Here is a 14,570-nt window from a genome sequence, read left to right as displayed (position 1 = left end):
TGAAAAGAAATGCATTGAAATGAGATAGGAATTGGGCGTGGGGGGTAAACACTGCTCTGTGATCGGGAAGTCTGTTGCTTGTCTCACACCAAGGTTAAGGGCATCTCCCTGGAGCTGGAGAGGAACCTGAGAGTGGGAAGGGCAAGATGCAGTTGTCATGGTCCATGTAGGCAATGACAATAAAAGTACAACTAAAATAAAATCTCTGCTGAGGAAGTACAAGCAGCTAGGGTCCAAATAAAAATGCAGAAAACACATTGTTATTAATCTCTGGATTACTACCCAAGTCACTTGCAAATACCAAAGGGTTGATAAGATCAGAGACTTGGTTAAAAGACTGGAGTGGAAGAAATGGGTTTCGATTTAAGGGGCTTTGGCACCTGTACCAAGGAGAGAGGGAGGTTGGAATGCTTTATTTGAATCAGGCTAGGATCTGAGTCCTTGCAAATTCAGTAACCAAGGCTGCCGAAGAGAAAGGACAAGGTAGTAGTGCAGTGATACTGGTAAGGATAAAAGAAGTGTGATAGGGAAGGACAGAACATACAAGAGCTCACTAGCAACTAGAATCAAGAGTAGGAAAAATGGCAAGAAGTCAAAATGAAAGGCTCTCAACCTGAATGTGCAAAGCATTCGCAATTACTCGAGTTGAATGCACCATTAGAAATAAATGGGTATGTTTCAATAGTCATGATTAACCTACAACATGTTTGTCATGGCTGGGAACTAAATATTCTGGGGTACTTAACACTTTGGAAGGACAGACAGATAGGAAAAACAGATGAGGCAACTTTGATTATAAAGGATGAGATTCGTATAGTTGATTGAGAAATAATCCAGGCTCGTAAATTAAGATACAAAATCAGTTAGGGTGAAGACATAAAAGAAGCCACTGGTGGGAATACGCTAACATTAACTATGCCACCTAACATTAGTTATATTGTAGGACAGTAGAAATCAAGAAGTAACAGAGAAAGCGCCACAATAATCATTAGCTATTTTGGTCTTTATAGAGATTGGACAAATAGAATTGGCAAAGGCAGCCTTAAGGATGACTTCATAAGATATATTCAGGACAGTTCTTAGAACAGTTTGGTGTACATCCAAACAGGAGCATGCCATTTCAGATCTGATCAGATGTAATGGGGCAACATGAATTAATGACCTCATAGCAAAGAAGCCCCTGGAGAAGATTGATCACAGTGTGATAAATTCCATTCAATTTGAGAATGAGAAATGCAAGTGTGAAACTGATGTCTTAAATTTGATCAGAAGTAATTGCAATGGTTGAAGGCAGAACTGGCTAAAGTGGACTGGGGAAAATAGAACAGCAGGTAAGCTTTGGAACAGATCTTAGGAGATATTTCCTAAATCTCAAAAATATACTGCATTCAAAAATAAAGAATCCATGAAAAAGATACACCTGGGGGTAACTAAGGAAGTTGAGGGTCATTATTAGTAGCTTAGAAGATTGGGAAAGTTTAGAAATCAACAAAGGATGACCAAAAGAGGGAGAAAATAGATTATTATAAGGCTAGCAAGAAATACAAGATAGCAAGGGCTTCTCCATTTAAAAAAGAGTAGCTGTGGTAAATATTGGTTCCTTCCAGAATGAGACTGGGAAATAATGAAATGGCAAACGAAGGGAACAAATATTTTTTATGTCTTTATTGTAAAATCATCCCAATAATGCAAAATCTGCCAAGAAGAACAAAGTTGAAAAAAAAAATCACTGACACTAGAGAAGAATGTACTAGGCAAATTAATAGAACTAATGGACAAGCCCTGTGAATCCAGTGGCCTGCATCCCAAAGTCTTAACAGAAATGGCTGCAGAGATAGTGAAGGTATTGATTACGAAGTTCCAAAAGATTCTGAAAACGTCCTTGCAATCTGGAAAATTGCAGAAGTTACACTCTAATTCAAGAAAGAAGGGAGAGAGCAAGCAGGAAAGCAGAGGCCAATTAGCACTACATCTGTCATTGGGAAAATGCTGGAACCCATTCATAAGGAAATAACAGAACATTTAGAAAATCATAACACCAGTAGAGTCAAGTAGTTTTATGAAAAGGAAACATTATTTCACAAAATTATTAGTGTGCTTTGACAATGGATAAAGGGGAACCAATATATTTATATTTCCAAGAAGAATTTGATAACAAACTACTTAAAAAGTTGCTGCACAGGTTATGAGCTTGTGGCATTGGGAGAAATATATTAACATGGATACAGGATTGGCTAACTAACAGAAAATAGAGTTGCATTAGATGAGTTAATTTCAGATTGGCAAGCGATAACAATGGGGTTGCCACAGGGATCAGTGCTGAGCAGCAACTATTTACAATCTATAGTAATGACTTGGATGAAGGAACCAAGTGTATTTGTAGCCAAATTTGCTGCTAATACATAAGTGAGAAAGTAAGTTGCGAGGACGAGTTTTAAAGGGATATAGACTAGGTGGGCAAAACTTTGGGAGATGAAGAATCATGCGAAGAAATGCAAGGTTATCCACTTTTATAAGAAAACAGAAAAGCAGAATGTTGTTTAAAGAGATAGAAAGCTAGAATAGCAGGATTGAATATCCTTGTACATAAACACAAAATTAGCATCAAGGAAGAACATCTTAATGAGGCAAATGGAAAGTTGGCCTTTGTTGCAAATAGGTTGGAGAATAGAAGTAGGGGAGTCTTGCTACTAATCGCTGGTGACACCACATCTGGGTAGTTGCTTTCACTCTGGAGAAGGTTCATTGGGATGGAGGGATTGCCTAATGAGGAAAAGTTTAACAAATTGGAGCTTGTAAGAATGAAAGATGATCTTATTAAAACACAAAAGGTTCTGCGGCAGCCTGTCAAGGTAGATGCTGAGAAAAAATTTTCCTTAATAGAGAGAAGTAAAACAAGGGGGCATAATTTCAGAATAGGGAGATGCCCATTTAAGAAAAGATGAAGAATTTCTTCCCTCTGAGGGCCACAAACCTTTCTCCATCTTAGGAACCACGGAGGTTAAATCATCAAATATGCACAAGGCTGACATGGCTTTCTTATCTATATGGAAGTCAACAATCATGGAAAACAGGCAGGAAAGCAGAGTTGAAACCAAGATCAAATCAGTTACAATGCTACTGAATGTTGGAGCAGGTTTGAGGGACTTCATGACATACTCCTGCTCGTATTGCTTTTAGTATTCAATGACATTATCATAGAGCTACACTCTGGGAATCATCATTGACCAGAAATCCAAGTGGACCAATCACTGTGGCTCCAACAGCGGGTCAAAGGCTGGGTATCCTGTGGTGAGTGACTCACCTCCCATCACCCCAAAAACCCTTCCACAATCTGCAAAGACACAAGTTTGGAGTCTGATGGAATACTTTCCACTTGCCTGTGGAAGAGCTGATCCAACAACAGTCAAGAAGTTCACAACACCCAGAACAAAGCAGCTTGCTTGCTTGGCACCTTATCCACCACCAGCAGTTTGTCTACAGCATGTAATATCTACAACATGCACTGCAGTTACTCGCTAAGGCTCCTTTATCAGCAGCTCACACATCCCAAAATGGAATGAAAAAAGCTACCGTAACGTATTGCCAAGGGCCTAGTTATCCCAAAGATGTTAAATATAACTACAAGTGGCTACAAGTTTTAGGTGTACTTGAATTTCAAGCACGGTAAGTTTAGATCTCTCTAACTACAAGGAGTCAGCTTGTGTGAACCTGTCCTTTTTTGCATAATGCCTTTCATATTTTAAAGATTGCTTCCCACTGCTAAACTTCTCTCAAGAACTACCTAACGCATGTTGATACAGAATTCTGGTAACTCAGGAAACTGCACAATTACAAGTGCCACATGTAAAAACTTCACTTATTTTACCTCCACTGCTCTTTTTTCCCCTAATTATTCACTTTAACTTAAAAAGGATTAGCTAAGAATGATACACTGCCTTAGCTCAATTGGCTGGCAAGACGTTAGTGTATATTCTCCCTCCAAGGGTCCCATCACCAGGTGGTCATATTAATCATAACAACAAGGTGGCATATTTGCCTCCAGGAATAATCAAAACCTACAAATGCAGAGCTATGAGACAGACAACTACACTTACATTAGGTTGTTTCCTTCGGTCTGACCTTTAACCTGTACCATACAGTTTAATGTAAACCCACCAGGTGAATGGGATGTCTCCTTCTTGGACAATGCAATGGCAGCCTTCAGGTCCTTCTCATAAAGCTTGTCGTCTGATTCCTCACTGCCAAATAAATAAGAATATGTGCCAATACAAAAACTTCTTGCATAGTTACACTCCACAAAAATATAAATAGCCACAACTTATTTCAACTTTGGCAACGATGCACCGTGTCAAAGAAACAAGTCTTCAGTTCTGGTAGCAAACCTATGCCGAATGAGGTTTTAAATCGTCACTGTCCAATCGCTGCTTGCTCATTAAATCCACCCATGCAGCTTGGGTGGTCTCTTTTAATGCCATTGAAGGCAAGGGCTCACAGCCATCAAACCATCCAAGATACCATTCCTGTCATGTTGTTTTCTAGAGTTGAATTTAAACTTGTGCCTCAGAGAAATGACAGCTTGTTTAACAGCACTTCTGCTTTTCTATACACCAAATGATTTCAAGTTAAAAATTAAAAGCAGTTTTATATACCCAAACCAACCCACATAAAGCAAAGCTTCAGAAATGTATTAACTTACAAGACAGACCTTTAAAACAAGAACATGGAAAATGAAGAGATCCTATAAAAGCTACCTTTCATCTCGTGCATTTTTTGCAGACTTTCGTTTGTTTTTTCCTTCCCTGGGAGACGCTCGTGCTCTCTTAGCCGGAGGGGGTGAATCTCTTCCATAGGCTTCATCTGCAAGGAGAGATCCTGTTTAATACTCTTATTTTCACTATACCCCCGATTCAGTACATCAAAGAGAATGATACCAAAGGGAGTGGTTGAAGTGGGTACGATTACAACAACACTGAGAAAGGTGAATGGATTGGAAGGATTTAGAGGGAAGTGGGCCAAATGCAGGTAAATAAGACTAGCTCAGGCAGGCAACTCGGTCAGCATGACGAATTGGGCCAAGGAGCTCATTTTTGTGCTATATAATTCTATGACTATGATACACCACCATTCTGAGACGAGGAATAGAAGACAACATCTAAATTTTGGTTACAACTACAAAGCAAACATGCTTCAGTTCCAATTAGTTTCTATCCAAAACATTTTATAAGTATGCCACAGAAAGAAGAAATATGGGAAAGACAATATGGATGCAAAATAAAAACCTGTAGCATGAAAATTTATCCAAACTGCAATTATGAATTTCCATCATGTCCTTTTTTTAAGTGCATTTTTGGGTTACTTTGCCATAATCGCCTGCAACACTAGGAGATTTTTGGTCCCTTTAATGTAAGTGTTCAACGATGAATGGAGGTGGGAAATATTATCATGATGAATGTAGTCGCTCACTCTTACAGATCCTACTGCTTGCACCCAATTCCAAAAATGCAAAAGAACTAAAGTGAAAGTGAGTAAGTCATCAAATGAAGATAAATTAATTTCATACAGTAAGTGGCACAGCTTAATAGAGCCATTGCCTTACAATTCCAGTGACCCAGGGTCAATCCTCAGGTACTGTTTGTGTGGAGCTTGCATGTTTTTCTTGTGATCACATGGATTTCCTCTGGGTTCTCCAGTTTTCCTTCACATTCCAAAGATGCATAGGTCAGTTGGTCAATTGGCCATGGTTAAATTGTTCATTGTGTGCTGGTGAGCGGTAGAACCATGGGGGGGGGGGGGGGGGCAGGGTAGGAGGGGAAAACATCATGGATTGTGTAGGATTGGGGTAATTAGGGTGCTTAATGCTCGGCACAGACAGTGGGCTGAAGGGTCTGTTTCAATGCCATGCGACTCTATGAACATTAGAATGAGGAAAAGAGTGCCCAACTGGGAAGAGCTGCAATCAATTACCAGGCCAATGTAGATGGAGCAACAGGAACAGATGAAGGCAAAACAGGACCATAAACAATATAAACAGGTTAAACCACAATTAGTAAAACCCCAAGATGCCTCCATTGAATATTTTTTATGACTGTGAAAACGAAACAGACGTACCTATAATAAACGCAGAATGCCAAGGCGCCCTACGGTCAATGAAGTGCGTAAGTGTGATCACTGTTACAATATAGGAAACTGCTGTCTACAATTGTTTGGAAGTGTGAACCAACAATTACATCCTATCCAGTACAAATGTCCCACACCTACCACTCTGACGGCATTGAATTCAATTGGGATAAGGTTCACTGGGCAGCAAAGCTCCTTGTAACCTCAGTAAGTAAACACACAATGTACAAGTCAGGATAATTAAATACTGGCAGGGTGCCAAACCAAAAGAGCATGTCACAAACATAAATGAAACTCATTTCTATGCACTTTCAATGAAGGGACTGCATTGAATCAGAATCAAAGGTTCTTGGGAAACTTTTACCTCCTCACCCAGTTTTGAGGCCAAGAGTTGCACAAGAGTACAATGCTGCTGAGATCATTCAGCGGGGTAAAAGCTAGGGACTGAACCCAAGGACTTTTTGACCCGTGCGATCCGAAGAATAAGTACATCAGGTCAATATGCCTGATATGATGTCTTTAAAAGAACAATATCAAGAAGAAATGTAGATCAGAATCACAACTTATTTTATATAAATGCCCAAACCAAGCTAGTAGACTATCAAAATGATTAAGTGGTGAGAGTTACAGATCCAATACAGATACTGCTTCACTTGTGTCATCCTGAAAGCAATTGGTCATTTCATTTCACTTCACTCATTTTTATGTCCCCAATAGAAAATTCCAAATATTAGAATCAGAGGAATACAAGAGCAACGAGATGGAGCAATCACACTCACTTTTAGCTAAGCAGACTGCTGAAAATTAGAGTCTCTGTATTAGCAGCAAACACAACATTGATTTCCAACATCATGTCAGTAGTTATCACAGTGGCATTCTCATTTCTGTTAGACGGTGGAGAATTAAAGCCCAGGGTCGGAGTATACAATCTGGCCTGACAATACCATAGCATAGTTAGGGACTGAACTGTCATGTGATCTTTTTCAGATGAAGTGTTAAAACTATTTGCTGGGTGTATACTTGTAAAAGCCATTGCACTGTTCAGAGAACAGCACAGCAGCTGCTGTTATACAATGATTAAATAAATGTTCCTTGTAAAAGCCAAAGACCCAAACTTCTACGTGGTCGATTGCTGCTGCCAAATCCAATGCCTGTTGATGCTGGAGGAGTGTGAACTGCAGTTTCACAGCAGATGGGATATCTGCATTGGCTTAGACTTGGAAGGTTCCACAACACCATTTACTTCAATGGAGAGTAGTGTCAGAGAAAGGTGTAATTTTAAAATAATTTGCATCTTTTTAAATTACTTCATGTACTTGTGTTTTATAGTGTTATGTTTTGATTTTTTTTTAATATTTAAAAACTCCCGACATCGACAAACGTTCAAGCTGTTGGATAGTTCATTCAGCCTGGTGTTTGGTTTAATTGGTCATCAAGGCACTTCTGTGGGATTTAAGATCGGAACACCCAACAATCAGAGCTAGTTTCCATCAGGAAATCCTTTCCAGGGGCTCTGCACAAAACTAGACCACTTTAACAGGCAGGTGAGCAACAAACTGATCAGAGAAAATTCAGGACTTCCATGAAAGTTAAGATGTTGCTTTTGGGATCCGGCTATGTGAAAATTAGATGCAGTGTTATTATAACAGGAATCCTACCAAGTACTTTCAGCTGTCCAGGGTACAGGAAAGAAAGCCTATGATCGTTTACATGGAGACTTTAGTTTGCTCTCCAAGGCTTTGTTAAGGATTGCATGATTGTGCAAGTAAGAAGTCAACAAGATAAATTTAACTTCAATAAAAAATTGTAGGCTTCTGTTTGTTTTTAAAAACCCATGGAAATAACTCGGTTATTATCAGATCAGCTCGGCTTTAAATTGAACTCAAAAACATTGCATGCATATGCACTGTTTGGTCCTTCAAACTTCTATGGGCAATCTTAATCGAAGTCCATTTAATAAAATCTAACAATTTTCCAGCCAGGCCTTTGTACTTTAATTACATAGCCTAAAGTTACACCACCCAATGCAGGATAATCTTAGATGTTATTCCCTGCTCTAACTCCATCTACAAGTTTGCAGACGTGTCACCGTAGTGGGTCGTATCTCAAATAACAACGCGTCGGGAATACAGGAAGGAGATAGAGAGCTTAGTGACATGGTGTCATGACAACAACTTTTCCCTTAATGTCAGCAAAACAAAAGAGCTGGTCATTGACTTCAGGAAGGGGGGCAGTGCACATGCTCCTGTCTACATCAACGGTACTGAGGTCGAGACGGTTAAGAGCTTTAAGTTCCTAGGAGCGAACATCACTAATAGCCTGTCCTGGTCCAACCACGTAAATGCCACAGCCAAAAAAGCTCACCAGCACCTCTACTTCCTCAGGAGGCTTAAAATAATCTGGCATGTCCCCTTTGACCCTCACCAATTTTTATCGATGCACCACAGAAAGCATCCTATCCGGATGCATCATGGCTTGATATGGCAACTGCTCTGCCCAAGAGTGCAAGAAACTGCAGAGTTGTGGATAGAGCCAGCACATCATGGAAACCAGCCTCCCCTCCATACTTCTCACTGCCTTGGTAAAGCAGTCAGCATAATCAAAGACCCCACCCACCTGGACATTCTCTCTTCTCCTCTCTCCCATTGGACAGAAGATACAAAAGCCTGAAAGCATGTACCACCAGGCTCAAAGACAGCTTCTATCCCACTGTTACAAGACTATTGAACGGTGCCCTAGTATGATAAGATGGACCCTTGACCTCACAATTTATCTCATTATGACCTTGCACCTTATTGTCTACCTACCTGCACTCTGTAAATGTAACACTTTATTCTGCATTCTGTTATTGTTTTACCTTGTACTTTTCTGTATCATTTGGGTTTGGAGGAGGCAGACAGCAAGGCTGGGGGCAAGGGGAGATAGAACATGCGTAGCCACGATGCTCCCCACTGAGGTCCATCTGGTACACAAGATCCCATCTGATCCAATTCTATTTCCAGTTTTCCTTTCCAGCTCCCATATCAGCAGACATTCTTACCAGTCCATTATCAAGGACTGCCCCATTTTCAAATCTACTGTCATGAACACTTTCCTCAAAATTATTTGTGACTTGTGTCCCTGCAAACTACCACCCTCAATATCCTTGAACATGGCCTTCAGCCTTATCCAAGCATCACATACAATACCACAACTTGGTATACTCCACCACCCCCACCTAGCTCTACCTGGATACTATTTATGAATACCAATGCCATTGTCTGCAACCCTCATACGCCTTTGTCATCAACTCCATTCCCCTCGCTGCCTGAATCTGAACAAGACTGTTAGAAACCTTGGCATCTCGTGATCTAGAGATGCCCTTCCAACCAAGCATGCGCTCTCTCACCAAAACTGCCTGCTTCCACTTCAGTGATAAACCTTGCCCAAGTTTACCTGCTGCTGAGACTGTTATTCATTTTTGTCTTACTGATGACTGTATTGTACCTGCAATGTCTTGCCCACCATCTCTATGCTTGCTGACCTAGACAGGCATCAATGCAGTTTAATATTCTATTTTACATTTTCCCTCATAGCCATCCCCCAACTCCATGACTCTGCATTTCTCAAATTTAGGCACCTTGTGAGCTTCAATTTTAAATTCCTCCAACAACAGTGGCTATGTGTTCAATTATCAACTCCTTCCCCACACCTCTCTGTCTCTTCTTATTACTCTCCTTCAACATTCGTTAAATAACTACCTATTTTGAGGAAAGTCCAGACTGACAACTCAAATAACTTAAAAAGACTACAGACATGATATACTTTAACAAAATTGGTACTTTTAGTCATGTATGGAAATACAAAACCTAGAATTTATGAACAGTTTGGTTTTTATTCATAATGCTTTGAAACAAGGTGGTAGTAATGAATTCCTTATTTAAAATGCAGTTGTTTATTCTTTGTGATATTTGTTTCACTGCATAATCTACTCGAAATCATTTTCAGCCTGCATCAATCCAGAGCTCAACAGCAGCTCAGATCTGTCGTTAAGAAAGCAGCTGAACTATCAGTTGTTTTGCGAATTAAACCAATTCTTAAGGCCAAGCAGCATCCATGGAGAAACAGAATTAACATCTCAGGTCGATGAGCTTTCATCTGGTCTCTCAGGTTTGATGACAAAGTTGGGGTTGGTCATTTGTGATGTTTGTTCATTAACTTTAAACATTAACTTGTTTCTTTATAAAATGCTACCTGACCCATTCGATGACTCCAGCATTATGTCCTCATGGGTTAGCCAGGGACTAATGCAACTAAACAAATTTGGAATGCTAGAGAGAATACACTTTCTAAACTGTTCTTGCTTTAATTCATTCACCATTGCAATATTTCAATGCCTATCCACCTCAGGAAGCCATGTCATTGTCCCAAATAGAGAATGGGTTAGAAATCTTCTCCCTTCTTCACTTATATCACTAAATAAAAAAGATATACACTGTCTTATCTCATACTTTGTTCTTTGCTGGAGCAATGTGCTGGACCTCTGCTTGACAGGAAGTGGAGTTTATCATAAATAATCTATTGATGCTAATATCAGGTAATTATTTGGACCATTGGTCTGACATGACTCAGTGGATCCAACTTGCATTGACAATGCAGAGCTTCCAAGATACAGCATGCATCTGTTTTGTACAAGGTTATCAAATTCCATTAAAAATGGAGTTTTAGTTAGCTGGAGTGTGAAAGGTTTTGACATCCATGTGAAAGGAAACAGAGCCTAAACATAGAATCTTGCAGGCAAAATATAGCTCTTCAGCTGTACACCAATGTCTTAAATTGATCAACCTTTTGCAATAATAACTTTATGCTGTTCAGCATCAAATTTTGTTTGATAATGACTGAAACACCTTACAATGTTTTGCTAAGTTAAATGTGCCATTACAAATGCAATTTCCGGTTGAGTGATGACAATATGAATTAGCATATTCATGAAATTAGTGGTGAACTTTCTTTAAGTACACAAGCAAGCTACTTAAAATTACCTGGATTTCATGCATAGTACATACCATCAGAGTCTTCAAACTGTGAGTAGTCAATGACCTTCCTATTCCTGAGAAAACAGACATATTAGTTACAAGTCCACTTACTACTAAAATAGCTATAATTGTAGAGAAATTTAAATATTAATATTAGATTTTTCAAAAAATTACATTAGTAATTGTACAACTTCTACATCATGAGTAAAAAAAATGCAGGTTGCTACAAGCTTTCAGTTCTAGCCTATCATATTCCTTTCCTGGAAGAATAACATTTCCAGAGGAACAGGTCAAGCGCTGTTCTTGGATAGTGGGGGTAGGTGAGTAAAAGTAGAATTGGTATTGGGATGAGAAGCAGCAAAGTAAACAAAATGGAAACTGCTGCAGTTAAAATAAAACTCCTTCTGTCAACAATTCTATTTGCCATGTTATATTACATGGCAGAAGAAACTCTGCCAAAATTAAAATGTTACTGCCAAATCATTGAAGTAACATTAATACCTTGTTGATGTCTCAAAATAAACCATGTCCATTTGTCTGTATTTTGGACCCATCAACTGAAAACTAAATGCATTTGAAATTATGACTGTACACCCTATTGTTTCCCCTCCCAAACATACTAACATAACTTCCAGGAACCAATTCAATGCCAAAAAGGCTACAAATACAAATTTCATCTGCTTTAATTAAGACAAAAGTCTGCCATAATTTGTTCCAGAAAATTTGATAATTGCAATAGTAACTACCATTACTTAGCTTATAACTTTCTTATTTACTTCACAAAGGATTCAGAACAGTATCTGGAATGCAGTCACAGCATGAGCCCATTCACTCCTCCAACTTCCTAGAAACCACGTCTTTTACAGAACAGAATTCAAAATGGAGATGCAGATACCAACTTTGCTAAATTAATCCTGCGAAAAGAAACATCTCCCAGGTACAGATTTAAAGAGAACCCCACTAAAATTGTATTTAAACTATATACTGATAACACACGTGAAACTATAATTTGCATAATCTAAATATCACATGAAACTAGAAGAAAAAGTACTGAGTACAAATAATGGTTACCATAGATTATACGCAACCAAAACAAAAATCTTACAGTTTCAAAAGAAGAAAAAAGTGGATTAAAATGAACTGTATTAATGCCTACAGAGTAAATACACAACTCACACAACACTAAAGGTGAGATAGATAGAAATATGGAGAGCTATAAATTAAAGGTAAAGTTAATTGCACACTAGAACAAAATAAATGCAAAAGAAATGCACGGGGGGGGGGAGGGGGGAGAGGGAGAGGGGGAGGGGGGAGAGGGGGGGAGGGGGGAGAGGGGGGGAGGGGGGGAGGGGGGGAGGGGGAGGGGGGGAGGGGGGGAGGGGGAGGGGGGAGGGGGGGAGGGGGGGAGGGGGAGGGGGAGAGGGGGGAGGGGGAGAGGGAGGGGGGGAGGAGGGGGAGGAGGGGGGAGGAGGGGGGGAGGAGGGGGGGAGGGGAGGAGGGGGGGAGGAGGGGGAGGGAGGGGGGGAGGAGGGGGAGGGGGGAGGAGGGGGAGGGGGGGAGGGGGGGAGGAGGGGGGGAGGAGGGGGAGGGGGGGAGGGGGGGAGGAGGGGGGGAGGAGGGGGGGAGGGGAGGAGGGGGGGAGGAGGGGGGGAGGAGGGGGAGGGGAGGGGGGAGGGGGGAGGGGGGAGAGGGAGGGGGGGAGGAGGGGGAGGGGAGGGGGGAGGGGGGGAGGAGGGGGAGGGGAGGGGGGAGGGGGGGAGGGGGGGAGGGGGGGAGGGGGGAGAGGGGAGAGGGGAGGAGGGGGAGAGAGGGAGGAGGGGGAGAGGGGGAGGAGGGGGAGAGGGGGAGGGGGAGAGGGGGAGGGGGGGAGGGGGAGGGGGGGAGGGGGAGGGGGAGAGGGGGAGAGGGGGAGGAGGGGGAGAGGGGGAGGAGGGGGAGAGGGGGAGAGGGGGAGAGGGGGAGGGGAGGGGGGAGGGGGAGAGGGGGGGAGGGGGAGAGGGGGGAGAGGGGGAGAGGGGGGGAGGGGGAGAGGGGGAGAGGGGGAGGGGGGGAGGGGGGGAGGGGGAGAGGGGGGGAGGGGGGAGGGGGAGGGGGGGAGGGGAGGGGAGAGGGGGAGAGGGGGGGAGGGAGAGGGGGGGAGGGGGGGGGAGAGGGGGGGGAGAGGGGGGGGGAGAGGGGGGAGGAGAGGGGGGGAGGGAGGGGGGGAGAGGGGGGGGAGAGGGGGGGAGGGAGGGGGGGAGAGGGGGGGGGAGAGGGGGGGAGGGAGGGGGGGAGAGGGGGGGGAGAGGGGGGGGGAGAGGGGGGAGGAGGGGGGAGAGGGGGGGGAGAGGGGGGGGAGAGGGGGGGGAGAGGGGGGGGGAGAGGGGGGGAGAGGGGGGGAGGAGAGGGGGAGAGGGGGAGAGGGAGAGGGGGGGAGGGGGAGAGGGGAGGGGGAGAGGGAGAGGGGGGGAGGGAGAGGGGGGGAGGGGGAGGGGGGAGGGAGAGGGGGGGAGGGGGAGGGGGGAGGGGGAGGGAGAGGGGGGGAGGGAGAGGGGGGAGGGGGAGAGGGAGAGGGGGGGAGGGAGAGGGGGGAGGGAGAGGGGGGAGGGAGAGGGGGGAGGGAGAGGGGGGAGGGAGAGGGGGGAGGGGGGAGGGGGAGGGGGGAGAGGGAGGGGGGTAGGGGGGAGGGGGAGGGGGAGGGGGGGAGGGGGAGGGGGAGGGCGGGAGGGGGAGGGGGAGGGGGAGGGGGAGGGGGGGGGGGGGAGGGAGGGGGGAGGGGGAGGGGGGGAGGGAGGGGGGGAGGGGGAGGGGGGGAGGGAGGGGGAGGGGGGAGGAGGGGGGAGGGGGGGAGGGAGAGGGGGAGAGGGGGAGAGGGAGAGGGAGAGGGGGGGAGGGGGGGAGGGGGGAGGGGGGAGAGGGGGGAGGGGGGAGAGGGGGGAGGGGGGGAGGGGGGAGAGGGGGAGGGGGGAGAGGGAGAGGGGGGAGGGGGGAGAGGGAGAGGGGGGAGGGGGGAGAGGGAGAGGGGGGGAGGGGGGAGAGGGAGGAGAGGGGGGGAGGGGGGAGAGGGAGGAGAGAGATGGGGAGGGGGGAGAGGGAGGAGAGAGATGGGGAGGGGGGAGAGGGAGGAGAGAGATGGGGAGGGGGGAGAGGGAGGAGAGAGAGGGGGAGGGGGGAGAGGGAGAGGGGGGGAGAGGGAGAGGGGGGAGAGGGGGAGGGGGGAGAGGGGGAGGGGGGAGAGGGGGAGGGGGGAGAGGGGGACGGGGGAGGGGGGGAGGGGGGAGGGGGGGAGGGGGAGAGGGGGGAGGGGGAGAGGGGGAGAGGGGGGGAGGGGGAGAGGGGGGGAGGGGGAGAGGGGGGGAGGGGGGGAGGGGGGGAGGGGGGAGAGGGGGGGAGGGGGGAGGGGGGAGAGGGGGGGAGGGGGGAGGGGGGAGAGGGGGGGAGGGGGAGAGGGGGGGA

General features: G+C 45.1%; 1 protein-coding gene across 1 annotated transcript in view; it reads right to left on the bottom strand.

Moving 5' to 3' along the window:
- The window catches only part of nucks1a (nuclear casein kinase and cyclin-dependent kinase substrate 1a), a 35,212-nt gene that overhangs the window by 18,851 nt on the left and 1,791 nt on the right, over positions 1 to 14,570 (bottom strand). Inside the window, exons 2-4 of the mRNA XM_052034805.1 lie at positions 11,166 to 11,209; positions 4,755 to 4,860; positions 4,159 to 4,241 (exon numbers count right to left, since the gene is read on the bottom strand). Coding sequence (XP_051890765.1) covers positions 4,159 to 4,241; positions 4,755 to 4,860; positions 11,166 to 11,209 — 233 coding nt within the window. The remainder of the gene's footprint in view (positions 1 to 4,158; positions 4,242 to 4,754; positions 4,861 to 11,165; positions 11,210 to 14,570) is intronic.

Source organism: Pristis pectinata, chromosome 20, assembly GCF_009764475.1.
Source record: "Pristis pectinata isolate sPriPec2 chromosome 20, sPriPec2.1.pri, whole genome shotgun sequence".
Taxonomy (NCBI): Eukaryota; Metazoa; Chordata; class Chondrichthyes; order Rhinopristiformes; family Pristidae; genus Pristis; species Pristis pectinata.
Note: the sequence above shows the minus strand (reverse complement) of the source record. Positions and strands in the feature narration are given on the sequence as shown.